This window comes from Equus quagga, chromosome 4 (genome assembly GCF_021613505.1).
Source record: "Equus quagga isolate Etosha38 chromosome 4, UCLA_HA_Equagga_1.0, whole genome shotgun sequence".
In the NCBI taxonomy this organism is placed as follows: domain Eukaryota; kingdom Metazoa; phylum Chordata; class Mammalia; order Perissodactyla; family Equidae; genus Equus; species Equus quagga.
Window position 1 is genome coordinate 113,987,916 of NC_060270.1, and position 26,632 is coordinate 114,014,547.

General features: G+C 36.9%; 1 protein-coding gene across 4 annotated transcripts in view; it reads right to left on the bottom strand.

Moving 5' to 3' along the window:
• The window catches only part of CHN1 (chimerin 1), a 192,271-nt gene that overhangs the window by 139,746 nt on the left and 25,893 nt on the right, over positions 1–26,632 (bottom strand). For all 4 annotated transcript variants that reach the window (XM_046659708.1, XM_046659709.1, XM_046659706.1 and 1 more), the window contains one exon: positions 1,443–1,481. In XM_046659708.1, the coding sequence (XP_046515664.1) occupies positions 1,443–1,481 (39 nt within the window). The remainder of the gene's footprint in view (positions 1–1,442; positions 1,482–26,632) is intronic.

The window sequence follows — 26,632 nt, forward strand, 5'->3', positions numbered from 1 at the left end:
AAGAAACTATAAAACTAAGTGGCAGAATTGTCACCAAAAAAAGAAATATACCATTTTTTCTTTTTTTGTGTGTGAGGAAGCTTGGCCCTGAGCTAACATCTGTGCCCATCTTCCTCTAGAAATATGCCATTTTTTAAGACAAATAGTAGCTACTGTAAGATATTTGAAGATAAAGAAAATATAAACTACATATACTACATTTAGTAATCAATATTCTTCAGGGGTAAAAATCACCACCATGATTCAATAACAGTCTGAGGCTTCAAAAAAGCTCTTACATAAAAAATGTGCAAAGCACAAGTTAGAGCAGAGAGAACAAAGATAAACTGAAACCAGAAAACGCAGAGAAGAATTTTAAAGAGACTTCCAGCCAATGAGATTATGAGACAAAATCTTTTGGAGGTAGAGAACATTAGCCATTTTTATACATTCTTTGAAATACACTCCCCAGAAACAGCAGCAGGGATGGGAGAGAAAGCATCCATGGCAATATTTTTAGACACTGTTCACATTTTGCTTACTATAATTAGCCCAAAGTAGCAACCTATTAAAATAAAACCATCTATTGTTCTGGGAGCACGAAATCAATGAGAATCCCAATTGCTGCTCCTTCGGTCAGCAAATTTTAGCAACTTACAAATATCAACATTTAGAATAATTCAACATTTACAAAGATGTTAACAATGTACATTTAAAGTACCGGTTTCTTAGGTTGCTTATCCAACTCTATACACAACAAACAAAACTTACAGTCCTGGTTTCTGCAACAGTACATGCATGGGTTTCTTTTTAAAACTATTTTGCTTACATTAACCCTATTTCCTCTTTTAAAAAATCTGAACTATCTTTTACTTGATGAAATAATATTCTCTAGGAAACAAGGAAGGGAAAATAAATGACTAAGAACCTAGACTCTTTGAAGAGATTTTTATTCTAATGCAAAATTTAAAGAGCAATACAGAATTCATATGTCTCTCATTTATATTTGGGAAATCAATTTCCAAAAAAAAAGAACACTTTTTTTTTTGCCTCTTTTTAGCCATTCAAACTATAGAGATAGCCCCCCGACTTATCATCATCTATATTCCTTTTTTCATATAAATAATCAGGATCTGAGAATAAATAGATTGCTTGAATTCTTAGCTTCTCCTTGCGTTATTTTCCTCGGCCACTGTCGATAAGAGGGCTCAAGCTCCATATGGAATTCCGTGCAAGGTCACAGGGAGGAAACGCAGCCAGACATGCAAACCACACACAGACTTCGTGGAAACACTCCTGTTTCTTCACAATTACTTCTGTGCTATTCCCAAATCCTGCTGTGAATTAATTTTTCAATAATGGGTACAAAATGCAATGAATCTTCCTATCTAATGATCCTAATATGTTTATATTACTTATGAAGCACTATAACCCACTCAATTTAAAATTACTTGTATACTTACAGTAAGATTTCCAAACAGGAGGTCTATATTCATCTGTATCTGAAAGAATAAACAACAAATTAACATGACTGAATATTTATATTTTAAATGAGATATTTTAATCATTAATTCATTTAATATATTTGTTGAGGTCTAATTGTCCTAGGCATTGTGCTAGGCACTAAAGGGCATTCCAAGGTTTTTCAGTCTTGGTCCTTACTTTCTTGGAGAGCAGTTTACAAAGATGTCCAAAGAAAGTTATTGTATTTCTTCAACTGCTTATCACATAAAAACATCAAGGTTAATTTTTACTGCTGGCACTCATTTCTTACAGTCACTGAGGTAAAAGTCAATAAAGTCTTTGTTTCTTTGGGCTTGATTCCATGATCATTTCATTGAAAGACCCATGAAGTCATTGGAATTTTTCCTTTTTAGTCAAATTGACCAGGTAATTTTAATCCTCAGAAATGTATTTCTGTATTTCCCCCCATCATATTGGGGGGATTCCACTGTAACTGATTTCATAACATCAGGAGAACAGAGCAGCAAGGTGCAGGTCTTAGTCCTCACACATCCTGGACAATCAAAGCCAGGAAATGAGAAACGCTCCAATAGAAGGGAGAGTACCCGGGGAGCCACAAAGAACACGCGGCGGACATCTGCTCTTGAAGCACATTTCCCCTCACTCTGCTGGAGTGCGGATGTAGGAGATGGTGTGAAGAGGCAGTGGAAAGAGATGGAAATACAAACACATGAGGGAGATGGAGGGATCAGAGAGAGGAGAGGGGCCAGTGTGGTCTGGCTTCTCAGTAAAGCACAGGTGAGGAATAATTTTGCCAGCCACAAGCTCTGCCTGCAAGGCCAGGTATCCAAACCACCAGACACAGGATTTTGCTGTGGGAAGGTGTGGCCCAGCCACATTACCTGGCTCTGCTGGCATCCAACATGAACCCATTAGGAATCTGATCCTTAAAATTTGGTCTCCAAGGAGGCAGGAAAATTCCTGGAACGTTTATTGAGAAGGTGCAATCTAGCATATGTAGTTCAAGTAAAAATGGTCATAGACTCGAAACGTTCAGCCTCCAACTCCCAAACTTTAAGATGCAATCCCACACTTCCTTTATGATGTGTTATCATAAACCACACAAACATTTTGAGTCAGTAGGGCTACACCAAGACTACTAACGATAAGTGTAAGGACATAAAAGGGAAATTCTAAGTCATGTACAAAACGCTTGACACCCAATAGAAGTGTTCAAATATGTTTTCTCAAAAAACGAATAAAAGATTATATGAATAAATGAATAATGAAGTAATGCAGCAAATACAGTTGACCCTATTTGAGGTAGCTATATTCTATAAAGTCATCAAAAACACTGAATTAACAAACACTGAACCACTGCTCCTAAGGGAAACCAAGTTAGGTTCCCGTGAGCCTCTGGACATTTTCATCATCCAACCAATACATAGCCTTGTTTCATGTGTGTTTCTGTTTAAAAGACACCTTATTTAGTATATATTGTTGATTCATTAACATAGAACTCACAGCCAACAGCACTGTAACTCATGCCTCAATGAAGCTTACCTAACACGTGTTTTCTCCATAACATATATCACAGCTTTCTGGCTCTTAGAACACCAGAGAACACTTCAGCACTATGCTTGAGGGCCATTTTAAACAACAAAATCACCAATAAAAAAACACACAAAAATGCAAAAAATGTGGCACTAAATAGACTACGGAAAAAACACTTTAGAGTATGAGAGCGGAAACAAAGAAGGCAGAGAGAGAGTCACCTGGTCCGACTTCAGCTGGGAATCTGTGGGTCATGCAACTCAAATATTTTGCCACTGTGCGAATGTTGGCAAATGACCACGAAAGTGTCACAGGTATTTATTTTAGGGTTACAAATAAATGCTAGCAAGTAAGTAAATTTGCAAAAGCAGAATCATGAACAATGAGGACTGACTGTGTACATGAATGAGCAATTATTAAGGAAAACTGCCAACTCAGGTGAACTTGCCTAGTAATGACATAAAGTTAGGATGAAATATGACCTTCACACAGAGATACATAGATATACACATATTTTCTTTGCTGGGGGGGGGGTGTTTGAGTGTATTTAGGGGGTTAATTATATTGAGATTTGTCTTAAGTAAATTATAATTAATTCAATTATATGTTTTTAATACTAGGAAAATTTTGCCTGCAAGCATTCAAGCCATTTTATGATTTCTTTGAGGACACATGAACGCTGTTACATTGTCTTTAATCCTAAACTGGTTCAGGGTTTAAGAGGAGAGTGTGCACTCACTGTCTCGGTACTAGCCCATATTCCACGTGTGTCTCGGCCTCCTTGCCAGGGTGTGAACAGCATAAGCTGCAGTGACCAGGCACCTCCTGACCCACTGTGTGGAAGACACCATGGGTGGTCAAGAAGCGGGAGGGCGCTCAACCAGGCTGGAACCCAGTGTAGTAAAGAATTTAACCTCATTCCAAAAGAGGTCTAGTTTCTGCCCCCCGCTCCTAAGAGACACTTGTCCTTGCCTGGGAGCCTTGGGCTAACCAGAGTAACAACGTGATGTAGGGCGGGGTTTTGGGTCACACAGTGTCAGTCAACCTGGAGACTGAAATCAACCACATGGGCAGTCAGTCAGCCATGTGTGCGTAACAAAGCCCCCACAAAAACTGTGAACTCAAGGCTTGGGAGAGATTCCTTGGTTGGAAATACTCCATGGGTACTGTCATACATCCATGTGGGAAGAGCATGCATCCTGACTCGATACAGAGAGGACGAGGGAAGCTCCACTTCTCTCCTGGACTCTACCTTCTATGTGCTTCTTCCCTTGGCTGGCTTTAATCTGTATCCTTTCCCTGTAATAAACCATGACCCTGAGTACAACAGCGTTTAACAAGTTCTGTGAGTCCTTCTAGCGGATTATTGAACCTGAGGGCGATTTGGGGGAACCCCTCCAGCTTGCAGTTGGTGTCAGAAGCGAGGAAAGTCTCCAGGACTGTGCCCTCTGACTTTGTAGTGGCCCTAACTCCTTGGAAACCCTGTGCAAAGCCTGCAGCTGAGCAGTGGGGGCCTCATGGACTTTGACTTTGGAGAAGGTGAGAGACAAAGAGGCTAATACTTCAAGTCCTGTCTCTGGGGAATTGTCTGTCTAGTCCTAGAGAGGGCTTTCTCAGATGAACATCAACCTTCACCTCTGTGTGACTTTAGGAAATTTACTACTTCTCTGAATCTTAATTTCTTTATCTATACAATAGAGTAACAATCTCATCTAAAATGGGAATAGTAACAACACAGGTGTGCTATGAGGATTAAATTAGGTATTAGACATAAGGCACCTTACACTTAGGAGACCTTTAGTAAATGAGTACCCTCTCCTGCCTTCACCAGAAGTGAGTTTAAAAACACAATGATATTACCCTATTGGCCTCAGGCCACTGTTAACGACTTCAGCCATGCATTTTCTTCTTATTTTGTTCTTCCCTGTACATCTCCTCTATTACAGAAGAGTTTATTCAAGACGCTACAGATCACAATTGGGTGGCCAAATAACCAAGACATGCTGGGAGAAAAGTTTGAGATTCCTTTAACATTATAACAGTTCTAATTATTAGTGACAGTTAAGAGTACAGTTTGGGTTTTAAAAGTCTCTTCCCAGCAATCCAGTTTTTGCTGATGGGAGTATAAACTGGCACAACCTCTCTGGAGAGCAACTGGCACTACCTATCACAAGCCTTTAAAAGTATATCACAGACATCTGTTAAGGCAGAGCTTAAATGAGATGCTCTTTGAAGGGGAACATTTAAAAATTACGACTCTCTTTCTTATGTTTAGAGGTGGAGACCTCAGGTCACCTCGGCATGGATCTTTTTGTTGACCATGTTAGGCAAAGGGTGGGCACCACTGTCCTCAGGACTCAAGGGAAAGGGGCCCACTGGGAGGGGAAGTTGACGGCTTAGAAAAACATGCCTCAACCTCTTGATATGTAGAATTAGTTGCCAGAGCTGGGGAGACCAATTCTCCAGTACCCTAAATCCTTCTGGAAGGGAAGAAACATTACCCAATCTTTGATTCCTCAGATTCACAGTTAAGGAGCACTGTCATAGCAGAAACTCATAGCCCAAACCAAGTTCCACTGGCAAGAAAAGGCAGAGACACTCCTGAAATAAAATGACTTTGAAGATGGGTTGATTGAAACTGGTGGTCCAGGGTCATACAAAGGGCTTATAGGTTTATTAAGGACGACAGATTCTGGCCCAGCATGATGCCAAAAGTTTCTCTGACCTCAGCCTCCTGGCACACTGAATCGTTGAATATAAGCATGTAAACTAACAAACCGCAATCCTGACCTCCAATTGGGTCACTACTTTGACCTGAGCCAGGTCTGCCCAAAAAGGGCATCCTAGCAGCGTTAGACAAGCAACTATCAACAAACAGTACAGGGCTGGTCTTAAACACTGAGAGAAAGTGATAAAGAGAAGGAAGATAACCAGTGTACCATTAAACTGTAGTTCTCTTTTGGGCATCTGGAAGAGAATGGACCACTTTGGGACTGAGCCAGCTTCCTGGCATTCAAACTTGGAGGAGAGGAGACTGCGTAAAGAGGAAGATACCAAATTTCCTGCTAATTGGGGCACTGATTAATAGAAAAAATATTGGCCCCTGAATTTACATAACAGGTCATGTCAGTTCCTCTGCATACCTTTTGACCCAGCAGTTTTATTTCTACAAATTTATTGTAAAGTAAATAAGGATGTTAGGAAAACATTAATGCAGAATACTACTACTGCACTATTACTTTTAAGACTAAATAACTGGATTCAACTTAAATGCCCAACAATTGGAAACCAGCAGAACTGATATATTTCAGTTTGAAGACACCTTGACTACATCAAAAGGAGTTCACCTTTTAATCTGTTAGAAAGTCCATTCTCTTTAAATATTTTAAATCTTTTAAAGAGTTTATTTTTTTCCTTTTTCTCCCCAAAGCCCCCCGGTACATAGTTGTATATTCTTAGCTGTGCATCCTTCTAGTTGTGGCATGTGGGATGCCTCCTCAGCGTGGTTCGACGAGCAGTGCCATGTCCGTGCCCAGGATTCGAACCGATGCAACAACCGACGTAACACTGGGCTGCCTGCAGTGGAGCACACGAACTTAACCACTTGTCCATGAGGCCAGCCCCCTAAATATTTTAAATCTTTTAAACCAGTAGCTTTCAAACATTTTGGTTTTAAAAGCTTGGATTCTAAGGAACGTTTAATATCTACTGATATTAACCATATTAGAAATTAAAACTGAGAAATTTTAATAGTATTTGCTAATTTATTAAAAAATAAACCCATATCTTATAACATTTTATGAAAAATAACTATTTTTCAAAACAAAAAATTTGTTTTACATTTTGTAAATCTCTTTAATGTCTAATTGAACACAGCTGGATTCTTATATTTGCTTCCATATTCAATCTGTTGTGATATCACGTGCCATGTACATTCTGGAAGATTCAACTAGATACTGTGAAGGATGAGAGTGAAAAAGGCCAATAATGTCTTATTATTATTATTAAAAGAGTTTTGACTTCATGGAAACTCTGAAAAATGTCGGGGGCCCCCAGGGGTCCCCAGCACTTACTTTGAGAACAGTTGTTTCAAATCATGATTTCCTTGGGATATCTAGGATATGGGGTAAGGTGGGGTAAGAAACATTTCATCTAACAGAAGAAATACAAAAGTTAACTAAGAAGAGAACAGAGAGGAAATCATGAGTTCTTTTAGCAGTTCAAAGTCCTTGAGCTTGTTCAAAGGAAGTTATCAAGGCCCAATAACACCAAAAGTCTGTGATCTGCCTTCAGCTGGAGGTCTCAAGGGCTCCTCCCATCACCTCTTTTTGATTCTGTCAGAAAATCCACCCAGACCAGGCACATAAATATGACAGACTTCCATCACTAGAGCATGATTGAGAATGACAGCCCTTCTTAAAAAACTCAGGGACAGACACTTAAAATAATCTTAGCATGGCATGGATGAGTGTTTAAATTAAGAACATATCCACAAAATCCATTACAAGATTTTCTCCAGAGCCAGCCCTGCTGACATAGCAGTTAAAGTTTGGCACGCTCCACTTCGGCGGCCCGGGTTCAGTTTCCAGACATGGAACCACACCACTCGTCTGTCAACAGCCATGCTGTGGTGGCGGTTCACAGAGAAGAACTAGAAGGACCTACAACTAGAATATACAACTATGTACTGGGGCTTTGGGGAGGAAAAGAAAAAAGAGAGGAAGACTGTCAACAGATGTAAGCTCAGGGTGAATCTCAGAAGATAAAAAGAAAGATTTTTCTCCATTGCCTTTAACTGTCAGTAATACTTTTCATATCTACACAAAAGATAATTTTACACAAATTTCAAAGTTATGCCGGCATACAGAAATGTTGAAAGAATCAGAAAGTTTCATTCTTCAACAAATATGTATTAAACACCTTCTATGAACAAGAGTGTCAGTAACAAGGTGAGTCCAGATATAGTTCATGCCTTCAAGGGCAGTAAGGAAAATTAGATGGATGTTATTATTTACAAACAAGGTGATATAATAAGAGTAGTACATAAGAGTATAATAACCTTCATCTTGTCAAGATGCCCGACAAGAATAGGTCCCCAGTAAGTAAGAATTTGCTGAACTGATGAAAGAATAGAAGGAAAGAGGAATCACTTTTGGCCAGAGTGCCAAGAAAAACAAACCAGAGGTGGTATCATCCGACAAGGGCTCTGAAAGACAGATGACTTGTAGTCAAGGGGTTAAGGGAAGGAGACTGGAAGTAAGAGGAAGAACAACCTTCTAAATGAAGGAACCCAGAGAATAAGGGCACAGGAACAAAAACGTTCAGCAAGTGTTTGAGGAACTGCAAATAATGCAGAGTGGCTGAAATAAAAGATGTGTTGAAGACACTATCCACGAAATCATATTCCCAGCCTGAGAGGCTTAGAAATCAACTATGACCTTCCTAGGGAATTTACATCTAATAAATAAATGCACAATCTTCTTCTACAGTCTTTGAATTCCCCCCCAGAGTCTCTGTGGAGGTCTTCATTTACCTCTCCTCCCTGTTCGAACAATCTGCTGAATAGCAAGCATTCATTATGGAAAAGAGAACAGTTTCTTAATTAAATTCTCTTTCACTTTTGGTTAATTGCTAGAATTGCAAGTCAAGGAAATCTTACTTTTGCAAACTTTACCATGTTTATGAAAAATGATTCCAATTTTTTCTTGCTTTTTCAAACTCAAAGATATAGATTTTAAGCAAGATTTCGTGTTAAATTTGTTTTTGCCTATAATTGTCTTTTATGTTTTTTTCTCTAAATATTTTCAGGACATTTATTTTTCCTTTAAATATTAAAAATTTTAAGATACTTATCTGTACCTTTAGGCAAGGATTAAAAAAATCTTAGTAAAATATATCTAGGACATTATCTTTGATATGATATTATAATTTACAATATTAGGGCTATGGGGGGTACTTAAAGTGGTTCATTTATTGATTGGCAAGATTAAATCTACTTATAAATACCCTAATGTTCTTAATGTTTAGATTAATTTAAAACTTTGTATGATTGAGTAAATCTTTATGTTCTCTCCAATTAGATCCTATTTACATCCAATATATCTACAAATGTTGTTGAAAATGACTGACCTCTGAAAAAAAAATATTTCATTCTTTTTATTACACAGTTTTGTGTAGCACCATACAGTTATGTCTTATGACTTCTTTGGTTTAGAACAATATTCCTCTGATGAAGTACAAACCTGCTTAACTTTTTACTTCAAAAAATAAATAGTCCAGTCTAGAACAGATCAGAAAGTTAAATTTAACCTGTTTAATGTTTTAGGCTCAAACCAAAAAGGCTTTTATAACTTTTTAACAATATAATGGACTTTCTCAAAGAGGACCATGGTGCATTTTAAATGAGGTTTAGACTAATGATGCACGAACATGCAAAAAACTGTATGATTAATGTCTTAAAGCACGTTTGTTTCAGATTGCCTTTGGTTTGAAAATTAACAATTTTGATTTCTGTAAAAAGAATGACATTTATCGATAACAAAAAGAGCATTTCTTCCCTTCAAATGAAGGCTCACCTTCAACCAACTGGCAAAAGATTTCCTGTCCTGCTTTCATCAGAAAATGCAAGGCATCCTCACTCATGCCTACCTGCTGCTGTCCTATTTCTGTACCAAATTCTGGCATAACAAGAGTGAGATGCTTGGGGTCCCCAACTCTACTGTCCTATAAAGTGATCTTTTCACAGAACAAGGGCATAAAGTTCACAATGAATATCAAACAATTACTCCTGTTGATACTTGAAAGAAAACCAAACTTCTTACTCCAAAAGAAATACATTTCTTGGAATACAAAAACTCACAGTAAAAATTAAAAGGCTTATAATAACACACACAATTCTAAACTAATGAAGAAACAAATAAAAAAGAGCTTTGCTAGGTTTCTAGATACCTCAGAGCCTGACTAAACTTTTTTCCTGGAAAATGCTTCAAAACATGCAAAGTAAGCTTTTCAACTAAGACAATTAAAATTCCCTGTGCAAAGTTATGGCCAAATGAGGTCAGTTAAATTCACCCTCGGAAGAAACAAAGTCATTTAAAACTGCTTCAAGTTGAAAACTGATGTGTCACGATACAATTCTGACAAAAATAAACCATTTTTAAAACCGAAGATAATTGTTTTTAATTCTTCAGAGAATAATGACCCAGAACTATTAATATATGGAAAAAAAACTCCTGAGACAGTGCAACTACAGTGCTCACATGTAACTTCATCAAAGATCTCCAAAAACAAATATTTCACAAATGTGGTGCTCAACTCTCCACCATGGACCCATCGCTTGGGTCAAGAAAGCCTCCTAAATGAAATGTGAACCAAACTTGGAAACCTCTCCTTTTTCAGACTCGAGCTTGGCCTTTTATTAAAGACCTAAGCAATGTTTCCTCTAACCAACTTGGCAGACCTCGCAAGCAGACTACACAAACTAGGTCCTTCTGCTTACTCAGATTTTTTCACTAAACTCTTGGAAACAAAAAGCTATACACAGGAACTGGGTCATTTGACTCAATTCAAAGTAAAGGTTGTCATTTTCCAACCTACTATTTCTTCTTCCAGACAACAAGTCATATCTCTCTGAGGTTTTCTCTTTAAAGGATTTGATAATTTCCAACAATGTTTATCCTAGCATGTTGGCACATTAACACAAAGTTCTCAGATATGCCCACTTAATCACAAGGTTTCTCACAGAGAACGTGGAAAAGAGGTTTAGTTCCTGCCAAGACTCTCAGTAACTACTCAACATTCCCCCCTGGCTCCCCAATGGATTTTGTTAGGTAAGTAAAAAAATTCACCTTTGATGACACGATACATTTCCTAAAACTCTCTGCCATGAAAAACAGAATACACAAAATTCAGCAATGGCCGTAAAGCATATCCTTCTCCTTGACCTCTCTGTATCTCACCTGTTTAAAATTAAACTGTAATAAATTCATTTTTTATGAAGTCCTGTAATTCATCCTTAAAAGAATATACCATATGGGGGCCAGCCCCATGGCCGAGTGGTTAAGTTCCCTCGCTCCGAATCCTGGGTACGGACATGGGGCCACTCATCGAGCCACGCTGAGGCGGCATCCCACATGCCACAACTAGAAGGACCCACAACTAAAATATACAACTATGTACCGGGGGGCTTTGGGGAGAAAAAGGAAAAAATAAAAGAATATACTATATGGTATATACATTTCACTATACACACAAAAAGGATATATACCTGATGAATACTTTTCTCATATCCAACAACTTAGACTTTTAACCATCCAGAGCAATTGAAGTTACAGATATTAAAAATGTAAACCACATGAAAACTCTTCACAGAATTTTTACTTTTTATAAATATAACTTCTGGAAAATAACCATATAAAACTAAACTTTCAGCAGGGATCTTCCTAGTCAGTTACCTAAGAACTAGAACTCAATTGTCTCAAATGCCTGCACCTCCTTCAGCCAACACAGTATATATCCTCCTTGTTCTGTTCTTAAAGGAAAAATTGAAAACAGTGTTTTTCTCCTTGTTGTTATTCATCCTTTGAGACAAATTATTCCTAACCCATTCATTTCCCATACACCAACATAGTTTTGTAGCAATGACTCACTTGGACCCTTGCCCTTGGAAAAGGAATCCATCACCATATTCTCAGGCTTAGAGTATACAACGGAATATGTTTATTAGAACGTGCATTGCTGTTTGACACAAACTCATAGAATAGTTAGGATTCCCCAGTGATGGGAGTCAATGTGTCAATTTGCCAGCAAGTATTAAAACAGCAACGTTTCAAAGTCTTGCCTTACATCAGTGTTTTCCAACTTTACCAAGAGGACAGGTACTCAGAAAACAGAGCATACTAACCCTTAAGTGAAATTCTATGGGGAAAAGAGAAATAACACTCCTATTACCAATACTTTGCCATCACAGATAACTGAGATAGGAAAAGATTGCACCCCTCGTTTTATGATAATTTCCTAATGCACTTCTTTTAAGTAGGACTTCTCTGGGAAAACCAATCAATCACTTAAAAAAAGAAAAAAGTGGATTCTGAAGAACACAGAGAAGTATGCTTTAGATTACAAGATGCAGAACCAAATGCGGAACCAGGCAGCTCACAGCTGTAGGAAAGAAAGCAAAGTCAGATATGGAAGTAATATTGTGTCAACCACAAATGAGCAGAGTTGGGTAATTCTAAGCACAGGCTAACTATCCCAAGGTATAATGAAATGCTCAGCATGTTTTAATTAACCGTGTTTTGACTGCACACATGACAGTATAGGCTGCCAAGATGGATAAACTCTTTAGAAATGAGAACTCGTATTCCAAATTGATAGGTACCTCTTCTGCTTCCTTTGAGAGCAGAACCAGGGCATGAAAGGGCTGGGGCTGTGGTCTCTCTTGCCAACAGTTGCACCCAACAAGGCCTAAAATCAACATGTCATGGACCTCTTTGTCTAAAAGAAGCTCTTGCAGTGTGGGGACACAAGGAGTGACTAACTGAAAGTGTAGCAGCAACAAAGGCCCACCTTTCCTCAATTCTAAATCCAAATGCTTTGAAAAGTGAAAGCATTTTTATAACTCATTTGGCAGCAAATCCTGGTCTAACCTGAACCTAAAAGTATTTTTTAAATTCTTTATAACTCATTTGATAGCAAAAACTTCACCAGAATGGATTTGAGAATATTTTCAGTCTTTACTTATTCCACTGGGTGTGACTGCTCATTCGTTTCATCGCAGAAATATTAATGTGCGATTACAGAGTGATGTCCAAGACACTGCTGGGTGTTATAAAATATACAATATACATATGAAATGTATTATCTTTTCTAAAATCTGAAAAATTCTGAATTCTAACACATATCTGTTACTAAGGGTTTTGGAAAAGGGATTACAGACCCACTACTGTTATTAATATTTATGGCTGATCATGTTAAAACATAAGTCAGAACATGACACTCTTCCACTAAATTCTCTCCAATGGCTTCCTGCGTCACTCAGAATAACAGCCAAACTCTTTACAACTGCCTACGAGATTGCTGTCCAAAGAGGACCACAACCTTGGCATTATCTCGTCATCTGTTGGAAATGCAGAACCGCAGGACCCAACTATGAAGCAGGATCTGCATTTTCACCAGATCCCCAGGTGACATGCATGCGCCTGATTGTTCAGAAGCACTGAGCTCCGAGACCTAGACGATGTGTCCTTCTTGCCTTGCTGAGTTCAGCTCCTACTTCTCTTCCCCTCACCCACTCTTCCCCAGTCTCTTTGGTTTTCTTGCCATTCCTCAAACATACGAGACACAGTTCCCCCTGGCTGTTCCCTCAGACTGGAATGTTCCCCCCCCGCAGGTAACTCTATGACTTGCTCCCTCACCTGCTTCACTTCTGTACTCAAGTCACCTTCTCAGTGAGGCCTTCTCTGTCACCCTATCAAAAAAGTTCAAATTCCCCTGACAATTCATAATCACCTGTTTTTTTCCCTCTTTAGTACTTATCCCTATCTAAAACGCTAACATTTTACCAAATTGTGTTGCTTTTTGTTTATCTCTTTCCACTAGAATGTAAGCTTCATGAGGGAAGGGATTCTTTAGTGTTTTTCACACTGCTCTATCCTTAATACCTAGAACAGCAATTCTCAGTGTGGTCTGTGGACCCTTGTGGATCACTGAGACTCTTTCAGGGGGGTGTGTGGGTCAAAACTATTTTCATAATTATACTAAGAAGTTATTTGCCTTTTTCACCGGACTGACATTTGTACTGGCAGTGCAAAAGCTGAGGTGGTGAAACTGCTGGCATCTCAGCACAAAACAATGCAGTGGCAACAACTGTATTAATTGTCACTGTATTCTTCACCACCATAAAGCCATCACTTAAAAAAAATTCAGTTTCACTTAAGAATGTCCTTGATGAAGCAGTTTAAAAAGTACTAATTTTATTAAATCTTGGCCCTTCAGCACATGTCTTTTTAATATTCCGTATGACAAACTGGGCCGTGTGCATAAGATGCATCTGCTGCATCATGATGTATCATGGTGTCTTGAGAAAAAGCACACATAAGATCATGCACGTTGGGAGCGGAACTAGCTGCAATTTTCATAAACACCAGTTCACTGGAAAGAATGACTGACAAACTACAACTCTTCAGATTTAGATATTTGGCAGATATTTTCTTGAAAATGAACAGAGTGAGCTTGTCACTTCAAGGAAAACAACCGACAGTATTTACTGCCAGACATAAAATTCAAGCTTTCAAGTGAAAATTATAATTCAGGGAAACTTGTATCCATGACCATGAACTTGACAGTTTGTTAATATTTAAAGACTTTTCCGACGAAATCGATGGTGATATTAAAGAAAGCGATTTGTTAATATATTGTATAATAAAACATGTTAACATTTGGAAGATTCGCCTAACTTAGGGCACTAATATTTTCAAAATGACAAATGCGTGGGTAAAAGATCCAGTCAAAGTACAAGTTAGACCAATGGATTTTAACGTAACAGAGCACAAAATGTTCAATGACATGGTTTCAGAGTCTACGCTGTAACTGACCTTTAAGAAACTACCACTTGTCAAGCTTTAGTGGAGTATCAAAGAATATACACAACTATTTGAAAATATTATTAAAATACTTCCCTCTTTTCCGACATATCTTTACGAGATCAGATTTTCTTCACTTGTTACAATCAAAACATACTGCCACAGATGATTAGATATTAGCTTTCTTTTAAGCTAGACATTAAAGAGCTTGTAAAAAATAGAAAGAATGCCACTCTTTTTAAAAATATATTTTTCATAAAATGTTATTTTTGCTAACACGTAATAGGTTTATTATCATTATTCTTAATTCAATTGATCTTTTTTTTAATTTCTCAATTTGACTTTCAAATACAGTAAACAGCAATACATACAACCCACATAAACAAATGTTCCTTAGGTCCCTCAATAACGTTTAAGAGTGTAAACGGGTCCTGAGATTAAAGGTGGAGAACCACCGGCCTAAGATAATAACTAGGAGATAGCAGTACATTTTGAGGCAGTGAACACTTAGAATGTGCTGGGCTCTTGCTAAATGCTTTTACACTTATTTCATTTATGCTTCACAACACCCTTATAAAGCAGGTATTATTACAATCACGATTTTATAGATAGGAAAACCAGCACGGGGGAGAGATCAAGGCATTTGTTTAAAGTCACAAGGAGCAGAGCCAGTACGTGAGCGGAGATCACATGACTCTAGATCGCAAGCTCCTAACTACTACTGACGATATTATAAAAGGACACCAATTTAGAAACAAGGCAAACATGCCAAGCCAGGTGACTACATTGAAAAATATCAAGGCCATAAGAAGGAGCCAAATTACAAAGCCCTATGGGTTGGGGACTGAAGGGAGACAACCTAAGCAGGTTCGCGTGAGCAGAAGAAAGGCCAGGACAACTTCTCAAAGGCAGAACGCAGATGTTTGAGGAAATATTTCAAGTGTAGTCCACAAGGGTACAACAACTACCACTAGGCTGAAGAATGGATAATAAAACCCTGAGATGTTTATTTAGCTTCAAGACCAGCTTCCAAGGACAATAGAGACAAGCTGTATCCCTTATGGTCAGGTTCATTCATGATGCTATTCAAGTCTTCTTGCTGCTGTTGGTTTCCCTGTAGCTCAAGCCTGAGTATAACCTTCAATGAAATGTTTAGGATATTCTCTGGTCCCCATGTCCAAAGAGAGTTTCCACCTCATTAAATCTATCAGCTCCAAGCAGTGCCTCCTCTCAGGCCCACAGTAGGGTGATAGCTTGAAGCTTCATTATCTTGATTGGTTTAGTAACAAGAAAGGCACTTATTGGCTGCATTTTTTGAAAGAGTCCTGTAAGGTCAGGAACACTAATCCCTTCCCAACTTCTAATTTTCCTAAGCTAAAAATTCCTGTAGGAATATGTAGATATGCTTTCTACGATCTTGACACTTGCACTTCCTATAATACTTAAACCATGAATCACTCTTGTTAGGGATGATTTAAAAAACGAGTGATCTAGGACTGGGAAGGAAAAATGAAGGTGAAGTGGGTGGCAGAGCAGTGGTCATAGTTTTAACAAGATAGCATTCAGACAAACAATGGAAGTTAAGGCAGAGAAAGTAAGGTGAAATCTCGGAGCTGTTCTCCTTATTTTACTGGGAGGCAGGGAGAGAGGCCATAAAGTTACGTTAGTGCTCGTCTGTGTAACGTGTTCAGTGCTGAGACTGTGGAATTCAGCTATATAATCCTATGAGAGAGAAGGTTTGAAAAATTCTGACTCAGTTATGCATATGGAAAACCAGAAATAGAAAAACATAACCTCTTAGTATGCATAATATCTGCAGCAATGGAAAATGGTATTTTCCAGAGTCGAGTGGGCTGCTGTCCAATCGTGGCTGCTTTCTATCACAGCCCATGCTTCAACATATGGTGTGCAGAACTACAGTGACTCAACATTTTGCTAGATCATAAAACAGAAAACATGCATATGAAACACAGCTATTAGTATTTTAATTTCCACAGAGCACTGTGGTCTTCTTGCATGACAGCAATGGACCAACTTAGGCTGCTTGAACCCCAGTCACAAAACACAGTTTTCTGAGGAAGGTCAGAAGCCTGGAGCAGAAGCTGAGAATACATCCATCAGGGTCAGGAAAATCAATGACTGAAACAATGTTCTGGGATATTTCTCTATGAACATAGCAAACGAGCAAAAGAACAGGGATGTCTAGGCGCTTCACCTCTGGGCACTTAGGAGAAAGAGGAGGCTGGTGTGAGTTTCAGGACTGACGATGAGGACCTGCCCCACTTGGTGCTACGAGCTTTGGCAGTGCAGAGCAATGGTTACGAGTGCGGGCTGTGGGGGTTTGGACACCTGCTTTTACTAGCACTTACTAATTGTGAGTCTCACCTTGGGCAAGTCAATTGGACAAACTAACATCAGCTGTTACTATTATTAGCGCAAAAAAAAAAATTTTAACTTGATTCTTGAGGTACCTCATATTAAGGAAATTTCTAGGAACAGAAATGTAGATGCCACCAGTAAGATTTTCACAGACAGTTTTCAGAACATGTAAGCTGCCATAACCTAAGCCATTACAGAGTAACACTGCTTTTTGTCATTCCGCAATGAGCATTTCCTAAGGTACTGAACGTTTTCTGTAGGATGAATGGCAAACAGTTTAACAGAAAGTGTTATGTGACGTGGAGCCAAAGCTGTCCAATCTGACTCCAGCCAACATTTATCTGATAAGATTTCAAGCCCCACGCACATGACAATTTTATATATATGATAAGATATAACAGATAAATGACAATATATATGTATGTGTGCATGCGTGTGTATACAAAAATTGACAATTTTATATATATAAAATGAAGCATGGAGCACAGTGGAAAAACAGCTGCTGGTTAAAGCCATATGAAGAAATAAATGAGTTACAGCAGTCAACGGACCTTTTCTACCATCATAGACAGAACTCAGTGAATTCCCACTAGCTCTAATGGGAACTGAGGACTACCATGCAGACTGAATACCTGCAAGCTTCTCAAGATACCATACTTTAAAGAATTTTCCAAAATGTCCTTATTTGAAAGATAAAACTTCTTTTTTCTCCCCAATTTTCTACTTCAGTACTTAGAAAGAAAACTGCGCCAATGCCCAACACACTTCACCCATGAAATGTCATAGCCAACAGGTTTACCAAAATGAAGAGGTAGATATCAGTTTTTTTTTAAAAACCTAGAGTCTTCCTTTGTTTCACTCCAGACTTGATGCAGCTTTCTAATAGGCAATTTTATTTGTTACTGGAAAAGCAGACTGAGTGATTTATGTCACGCAGCTGTGAACAAGCATTTTGTTTAAAATACTGTCTGCACGCTTTACTGCACTAACATTGTTAGAATGCCCTCAAGGATGCTGAATACTACAGATTGGGAAACAAAAGGTCATTGTCACTGGAAAAGGAAAAAAGACTTATCTGATTCAAACCAACATCAAGCACAGAGAAGTGACAGTAACGAAAAACATTTTCATGTGCCTTTATCAGTGTGTAAGAGAGAATTATTTATCTCTGATAAGGCTTTTCAAATTCTTGTAATATATCATAACAAAAATAAATGAGTTTTTACAGTTCACAAGTGACAATTAGATCAAATTCTGTTTTCTCATGAATTTGTAAATATTTGGTATACCCTTGAAAGCCAATGTAAATATGCTAGTCATAAATGTTTTCCCAGCAACAATGAAATGCTCAAAAACAAAGGTAAAGTAATATAATTTAATTCATATTATTAATAATACACATAAAAGATGAAACTGGTTTCTTTCATGCATAAATATATATATGAAATAAACAATTTCAAAAAATGAGTTCTCAGTACAAAACATGTGCTTGTAATTTTAAAGAAAATTCTCTTGATTTTGTATGTGAATAGGCCATAAGAAATGATAAAAATGACACGGAACATATTGACACAAGCTGGATCGCCCACTGGAGTTAATTATTCTAACAAACTTGCCTAATAGACAAAGAAAATAATCTCTGTATTTTATTAATAAATGTAATATCTTCCAAAAGCACAAGAAGTTTTAGAAAATTCATGGTGGCAAACAAATGCATATTAACTTCACCATTTTATGCCTCTACTGCTCAGCAGTTAAATGCCGATACAATTAGAAGCAAGCTAAACTAATTATTAAAAATATATATATTTATAGTGTAAATGCAAGTGTTACCTTTAAAAGGAAAGCATGTGGGGGGGGGGGGGGGGTTGAGACTGGTTCTTTTTCATCTTTCTGAGAGCCAAATTTCCATTTCTGCGATTTTTTTTCTCGATTTTTTTATTTTGCAAATATCCAAACCCACAAAAATTGAAAGAATAGTATAAGAACACCAGCATATCTTTCATCTAAATTCACTAACTGTTAACATCCCACCCCATTTGTTACGTTCTCCTCCCTCTTCTCTCCATCTACCACCCCAAACAATTTCAGAGTAAGTTGCAGGCACCACAAAACTTCACTCCTCTGAAAACATCCCCCTACACAACCACAAAACCATTCTCACATCCAAGAAATCAACCCTCTGTGAGCCAGGAAAACCAGTCATCACCACTCACTATCTAGGTCCATGAAACGTCTCTATTTTTGTACATTTAAGTCATTTTATGAATAATTTACAGATATAAGAATAAAAGGACAGTAAAAAACATATTAGAAATGTAATAAAAATTTAAACATGCAAGCCCAAATTTTATTTCATATTTTCCTATTTTGAAGATCATATGCCCCAAATAGGCAGCATTCTTTGAATGCAACTAACTGCTCACCAATTGTCGTGCATGAGCCCGTGACATATCTATTTTGTTAATACTGATTCTAGGTTTCAGATACATCTCTAACAGATTCTAGCTTATCATTACTCTGGCTCTTCTTCTTGTATTTGCACTGTCAAAATACAATGAAGATTTCATATTTCAAAAACATCTTAATGTTCTAGCTTCTTGTTATTTCTGGTTTTTCCTCTTGCACTTGCATCTTCAAAACAGCACTTTTGAAAACTCAGATGGCTCATAATTTTGTTGAAGAGAGGAGAGTCATATTCTTTGCTCATAATTGCAAAACATTTTCATTTTTAGATTTATAAAAACTAAAATGACCACCAATAAATTTGTTCATTTCTACATCTATTTCCTTCCCATCACTTTTGTACAGACACCTGTCTTAGGTATTTATCCACTTAAGAACTGTATCAGGTATATTTTGGTGCACAAACATCACAAAAGACGAAAAAAGAGTCAACTGTCCTATTAGCAAAACAGAATGGTTAGATTCTTTCTGCAAAATATGATGCAATGAAATGCTTCCTGTTGAACGAATGACTGGATTTGAATACCTTATTTCCTTTTTTCCTTAAACATATATTGTTCATTGTCAATTCCTGAGTTTGAGAAAATTCACCTAAGACATTAGGTGGCAAATTTTTCCTGTAAGAGGCCAGATCGTAAGTATGCTAGGCTTTGCAAGCCAAACAACCTATGTCTCAACTACTTAACTCACTTTATAGTAGGAAAGTAGCCACAGACAATATGTAAGTGGGTGGACGTGGCTCTTCTCAGTGAAACTCTACTTGTGAAAACAGCATTAACCAGCTTGTTGGCCCTGGACCTTGGATATCATCATCTAATGATCTATAGTCTGAGATTTCTTCTGTAGGATAAATTTAACCATCATTAGAATCTAGAGTGCTGTTATCTGTTCATCTTCTGATTTATCGAATAATTGTGAAATGTCTTCCTCTGTCAAAATATTTTTCTTTGTCATTATGGGCTGAAAATAAAAAAATTCTAAATTTCCAATTGTGTTCGATGAAATTTTAACAAAACACAACTACAAAGACAGTAACTTCAACTTGCTTTTATACGTTCTTGAAAGATGATGTAATACTTTGGGCAATGCAATAAGAAAATTGAAGGATGACAAAACAATGATCCTGTATTTCACAACTGTAGCATTTTTCTGCTTTCTTATTATTTTAATCTTTTTTCTTTTAGCATAATTAGGAATAACTGATAAGTAATGATAATATAATTCCTACGATGATGAACTGGCAAAATGTTTCGAGTTACAGGAAAAAGATCATAAAACCCCTTAGTGTATCTTAGATTTATACAGAAACTCATGTGGTATTTGCAAGACATTGTTCTATTTAAAAAACAAGTAATAACACTTATCTTTTGTTCTTTAGAAGACCCCTTACAGACTGTTAGAACTGCTCAAAAAAGAAACTTAAAAATCAGTATTTTGTAAAAAGGACCCTGATGGTATACATGGTATATCAAAGTTTAAACATATCATCAAATATCCCCAATTACGTGAAAAGTATCCTTTCGGGCTTTTTTGGCTTTTTGATCCAGGATCCAACGCAGGTTCAGAGATCATATTTGGTTGCCATGTCTCTACTGTATTCTTTAACCAAGAATATTTCACATTCCTCTACCTTCTTAAAAAATATTTCATGACAATGACATTTTTTAAAAATCTGGACCACTTGTCTTGTACTAGAACGACCACATTCTGTAGTTCTGTGACTATTTCCCCATGACTCAGATGAGGACTTGCTACATAACTTTTGAGTCCCTTATTCAAAAATTTTATGAAGATTTTCAAGATGGCAACAGCAGAAATTTACACCAAAAGCAGGTTCTTCTGAGTGTAGAGTCCTGCGCGACTGGACAGTCACACACCCATGGAGCCAGCCTCGATTCAGGTTAAACATTTCGGCAAGCCTACTACACAGATGATGATTCACACCTTCCACTCCATCACATTAGGAGACATCCATTTTCTAAATACTAATTCCAGGCTTCAAATACATCTCTAATCAGTTCTAGTTTATCATTACTTCCAATTCTTCTTCTTGCACTTGCATTTGTCAAAACACAATAAAGATTCCAGATTTCAAATACATCTTGAATAAATTCTGCCTACTGTGAAATGTAGTTAACGATACATAAGTTTAAACTGTTCTCGGCATACTTCCTTATCCTTTCAGACTGACTACCATAATAAAATGTTTTCAAAATACCCTAGAAAGCCAAATGATAGCCAAACTTTTAGTGACTCAAGAGAAGAAAATCTAGATCACTATCAATCAGACAAAATCCCATTCATCTATTCATCCACCCATCAAACATGTATTAAGTACCAACTATGGATGGGACCTAGGGTTAAACTACACAGAAACAAACACGAGTAAGATACGGTCCCTGTACTTGAGAATCTCATAGTTTAAGGTTGAAGAAAGACATTAAATGATCACAATGCAGCGTGAGATATGCTAGTTTGGAACCGCTATGGATACCAGGAGAGCTTATTTCAAGCCCAGACTTCGCCATTTACTGAATTTTATGAACACCCAGCACATTTTACACAGGATTCAGTGGGGTTACAATGAAAGAGAAAGGGCTTTGGAAACAAAATTATTAAGGGATATAGAAAAATGAGAGGTATTATCATTACTAATCATAACGATTTGTTCTTGATAAACAGAGCAATTATTTCATTTGATAAAATACTCACAAGCAATGGGAGGTTTCTGGATTATACTCTAAGTATTTTAAAAGAAGGCAAAATCGACTTAACAATATCTCAAGCCAGAATCTCAGTCCTCTACTCTTTTTTTTTTCCTACAATCAACCCAGGAAACCTGTCTATTGGAAGGCTCTGGTCACCTGTAACCAAGGGGTACGAAGCAATATTACAGGATTAATGTGGCTCACTCTTGCTTCTCTCTGGGAGAGGAGAGGTTATGAAAGCGTCAAGTGTAGAAACGCTTCTGTACCAAAAAATGACTGGAACTGTTGGCATGTTTATGTTATTAGAGTATTATTCTTGTTGTCAAGTGTAAGTGAACAATAAAAACTAATGTTCTGAGAAACCAGGCTAGTCACAGTGACCAACACAACCCTGCTATCTTCAGTTCACCAAGAATGGAGAAGGACCCATAGCAAGATTTAGAAGAAAAAAAAGTTTTCACCCTAGGAACCAATGTTTGGCTTACTTATTTACTTGAAAGTCAAAAAAAAAAAAAAAAACCCACACATATTCCCACACATCAGTTCAATTTCCCGCTGCAACTGCATTTGATCAGGTTTATAAACACTCCATTTAGTTCCACTTCTCTGATATCATGAGTTCCCATAACAGAAAAATATCTGCAGTCCTGTTACTTCATGTGAAGTTTTACAGCCTTTATTCATTATGATTTTAAAACTGTTTTCAAGTGGGAGCACGCATCATGAAAAGAAAAAGGTTGACTTAAGCTTAAAGTACATCTGGAAGTACGAATGATGGAAAAAAAGAAATTCAGATGAGGTATACCTGGTTTCCTAATAGTGATTAGGATGCTATGTTCTTCCTCAACTACAGCTAATGAATCAGGAGTAATAAGCAGCCGTCATCTAAAAAGCATAAGATGATACTAAAATAATGATTTTTAAAATGAGTAAACTGTTATGAACTAGCAAATGAACCTAACCCTTCATATTTCTTATATAAGAAATACCCACAATTAAACCATCACTTTTCCAGTGATTTGTAATCATGTAAATTTTGAAGGAAAAACCCCAAAGATATTCTGCAACTAAATACGCAAGAAAATACATACGTCCTAGCGAGGAAAAATAAAGTTTAAGAAGCTCAACGTGAAGCTAATTTGAAAATTTAAAAACTGCTTAAAGCTTCACACAGGTCAGTTTGAGAATCACCTTGGAATGTAAAATTTGGCCAAATTTTGTGCTTTGGATATAGTCTAATCTACATCTGGCCAAAGGAGGAAACCCAATTAGAGAAAGGTGCCATCATCAAACGATACCCTTTAATGTGCTCAAAGATCTATTTAAGCAACTGATGGGGGGAGCTAATCTAGCTCAACTTCAAGTTGGATAAGAATTCTAATCATCTGGTCTTTATTCATATATTTATTATAACAACATCTATGTAGACATGTCATTTTGCAAAGTGTTTGATGATAAAGCAAGAGTTTTGAGATCAACTAACAAATTCATGGGCATATATCCATAGATTGGGCTAAAAACAAAACAGGAAGAAATTTGTGGAGGTTCTCAGCATCAAGGCCATTAAGCACCCCAGAAGCCACTGTATCATTCACAGAACCATTATCTTTTGTCACTGAAAACATCCTTTAATATTTTTTGAGACAATAAAAGATGTTAACTTGTGAATATGTGATTTTCAGTTTTCATGTGACAAAGCAATTTAACTTCTCAGCAGATAAGGCATCTACTGAAACCTCACCAAGCGAAGCGTGAAATCATTGCCCAAGCTATCCAGCATCCCTCCTGATGATTACCTGCACAGATCTCACAAAGAAATTTAAAAAAAACAATTCTTCCCATTTGTGTTCAGATTTTTATGAGTCTGAACACTAATTCAATGCAGTTTTCCAAAAGCGACAGCTCAATTCATCAGCATTTTGTCCCTTAATTAAGGAAAGCAATACAATCTAATGGTATGGAATAACATTAAAAATAGACAAATTATGGAATAGAATATCAAAATTCATATTAATTTTTAAGATACAACATTTAGTTCAAACAAACGTCATGCTTTTGGTTCTCTCAGTTTATGACGCAGTCCCTAACCCCACGCATTTCTTCTCCTCTGCCTTTGGTGGCAAGTGCAAAAACAATGTAAGATTATGTTGCTGTAGGTCACTTTTCCTGAGACAACAGTACATACCTTCACCTGTTATTGATATCTTTCAGCAGTTTAAAGTAGACAGTTCTATAACAGGAAATACTGTGTTCAGTTTTTAAATTTATAATTAAAAAATATTTTTAAAATAGTGTGTCCTTACATACACAGTCCCTTCTCTCCCTGAGATTCAGAAGCATTTTACTTGGTTGAACTGGATTCTACTAAAGACTAGTATAAAAAGGTATTTTATCACCACTACCAAAAAAAAGCTGTTAAAAAAATCTCGCAGGCAAAATTAACCTATAGTGTTAGATGTCAGGATAGTGATGAACTTTGGGGAGGAAAGAGGGGATAGAGATGGGAGGGGTTCCAAAGGGAGTCTAGGACGCTGGTAATGTTCTATTTCTTGACCTGAGCGGTAGTTAGACAGGTGTGTTCATTTTGAAATAATTTATCAAGTTTATAACTTCTGTATTTTACTAATTTTTTGTACTTATTTGTGTATTTTACTTAAAAACACTTATGTACCACGTATTTTTCCATACATATGTTACACTTAAAAAAAAATCCTTGAGGAATAAATAAATATGGCTCCTTACAGTTCCATTGTTCTTAATATAATGTCAGTAGTTTTACTGATCAAGCGTGAGGAGCATGCAATAATTATCTCAAATGGTGCCTGTCATGGGCCAAAAAAATCTCCTGGAGGTCCCACACACAAATTTAACACAGATTAGAAGAAGAAATGAGTAAAAGGTATCTAAGTCTAGAATCAAGCTTTAGAACTCATACATTCAGAGAAAACAAGTCAGTCAACCAGGTGACCAAACGAAAAGACAAATCCTTGCCTTGACAATTACACACGTCTAGATTTTCTAAAGATGTGCTAGCAAAGACGCACAAAGAACACATTTCAGTTGGAGCCGTTTAATTTTCACTTGGTCTCAAACGTGGACTATGAATCTAAAGACAAAGAAAAAGAAACGAATATTATTGCTTGATTATTTTTTCATTTTCAGAAGCTTTTTAGAATTTAATTCTAGAAAAAAATAACTGGAAATGGGTACATTTGAAAGCACAATCTTCATTTTATCAATTGAAAAGCAATCAAAGCGCTTTAAAAAATAAAATCTTAAGATCTCAGCGTTCAAAGATGCCAGTGGATGAATCAGCCCTGTGTGCTGTGCGTACATCCCGTCCATCTGCTCCCGTCCGTATTACATTTCTCTGACCGATGTTTCTCAAGTTCCTTAGCTTAGAAATTAATTTAGCTTAAATTCAACGTTTACGGAAATTCAAGGAAAATTACTGAACTTTAAATAGACTGTGTTTTATAAGCCTTTTAAAAGGAGATCCTGTGCAAAATAGTATGATGTAAATGGTGGCAACCTGAAACAGAACACTAAATCCTTGACATAGCAAAGGGCAAGCTAACAAAGGAATGGTTTCAGCGTGCAGCCTACCCACAGAACACATTTATTATGCAAGCTTAGTGGCCAGTACATACAATAATTGTTTTAAAAAAAAACTTCCAGTGATTCTTTCTTCTTATATAATAGATTCTTTCTTTATAAACCTTCATACGAATGGTGAAAAAAATGACTACTTTCACAACCATCTAAAATATCTGGTTACAAGCTTCAATTTAAATTTTTCAAGTCTGACTTAGTTTTCAACAGAAAGTTCCTTTTACTGCTCTTATTCCATGACATGCCTTCGGTTCTAATGCTTGACCACTTTTATGAAGAGCCTATGGAATACTATAGACCTAAACCTAATTTGCTCTCAATTTTACTGGATACACTTTCCTGTCTTAGTCTTTTTTTGAATATAGCTCTTTTCATTGAAATTATGGGCAGGATTTCACAAAACAATAAACAAATATAAAACCTCCCTTACCAATCTCAACATAATTTCAATATAATTCCCTTCCATAAGAACAATGTTAATGTAAACAGTAAATATGTAAAACAGTATTAATTAAATGCTAAATATACAAGGGTAAAAAGAAAGCCTAATATAATCCATATCATAATTGGCTGGATTCCTGGTGCCCTTCAATATTGTTCCATTTATTAAATCTCGTTCATAATTAGAAATTCCAAACTATATTCCAACTACATCTTCCTGTTTTTAAATAGAATACAGAACAATTATTTTAGAACAATCACTAGTGGCCAAGTCCTTATAAATAGCAATATTTTAAAATGTCTAGGAACTATGCATAGAGACTACGTGTCTCACAAATCCCATAAATTCTTTAAAAATAACTGCTTAAAAGGCGAATGAAGTGAATGAAGGCAGCCCTTTGTATCCTAGAGATCCCAGTGTGTTTTCAAAATAACCTTAAAATCTTC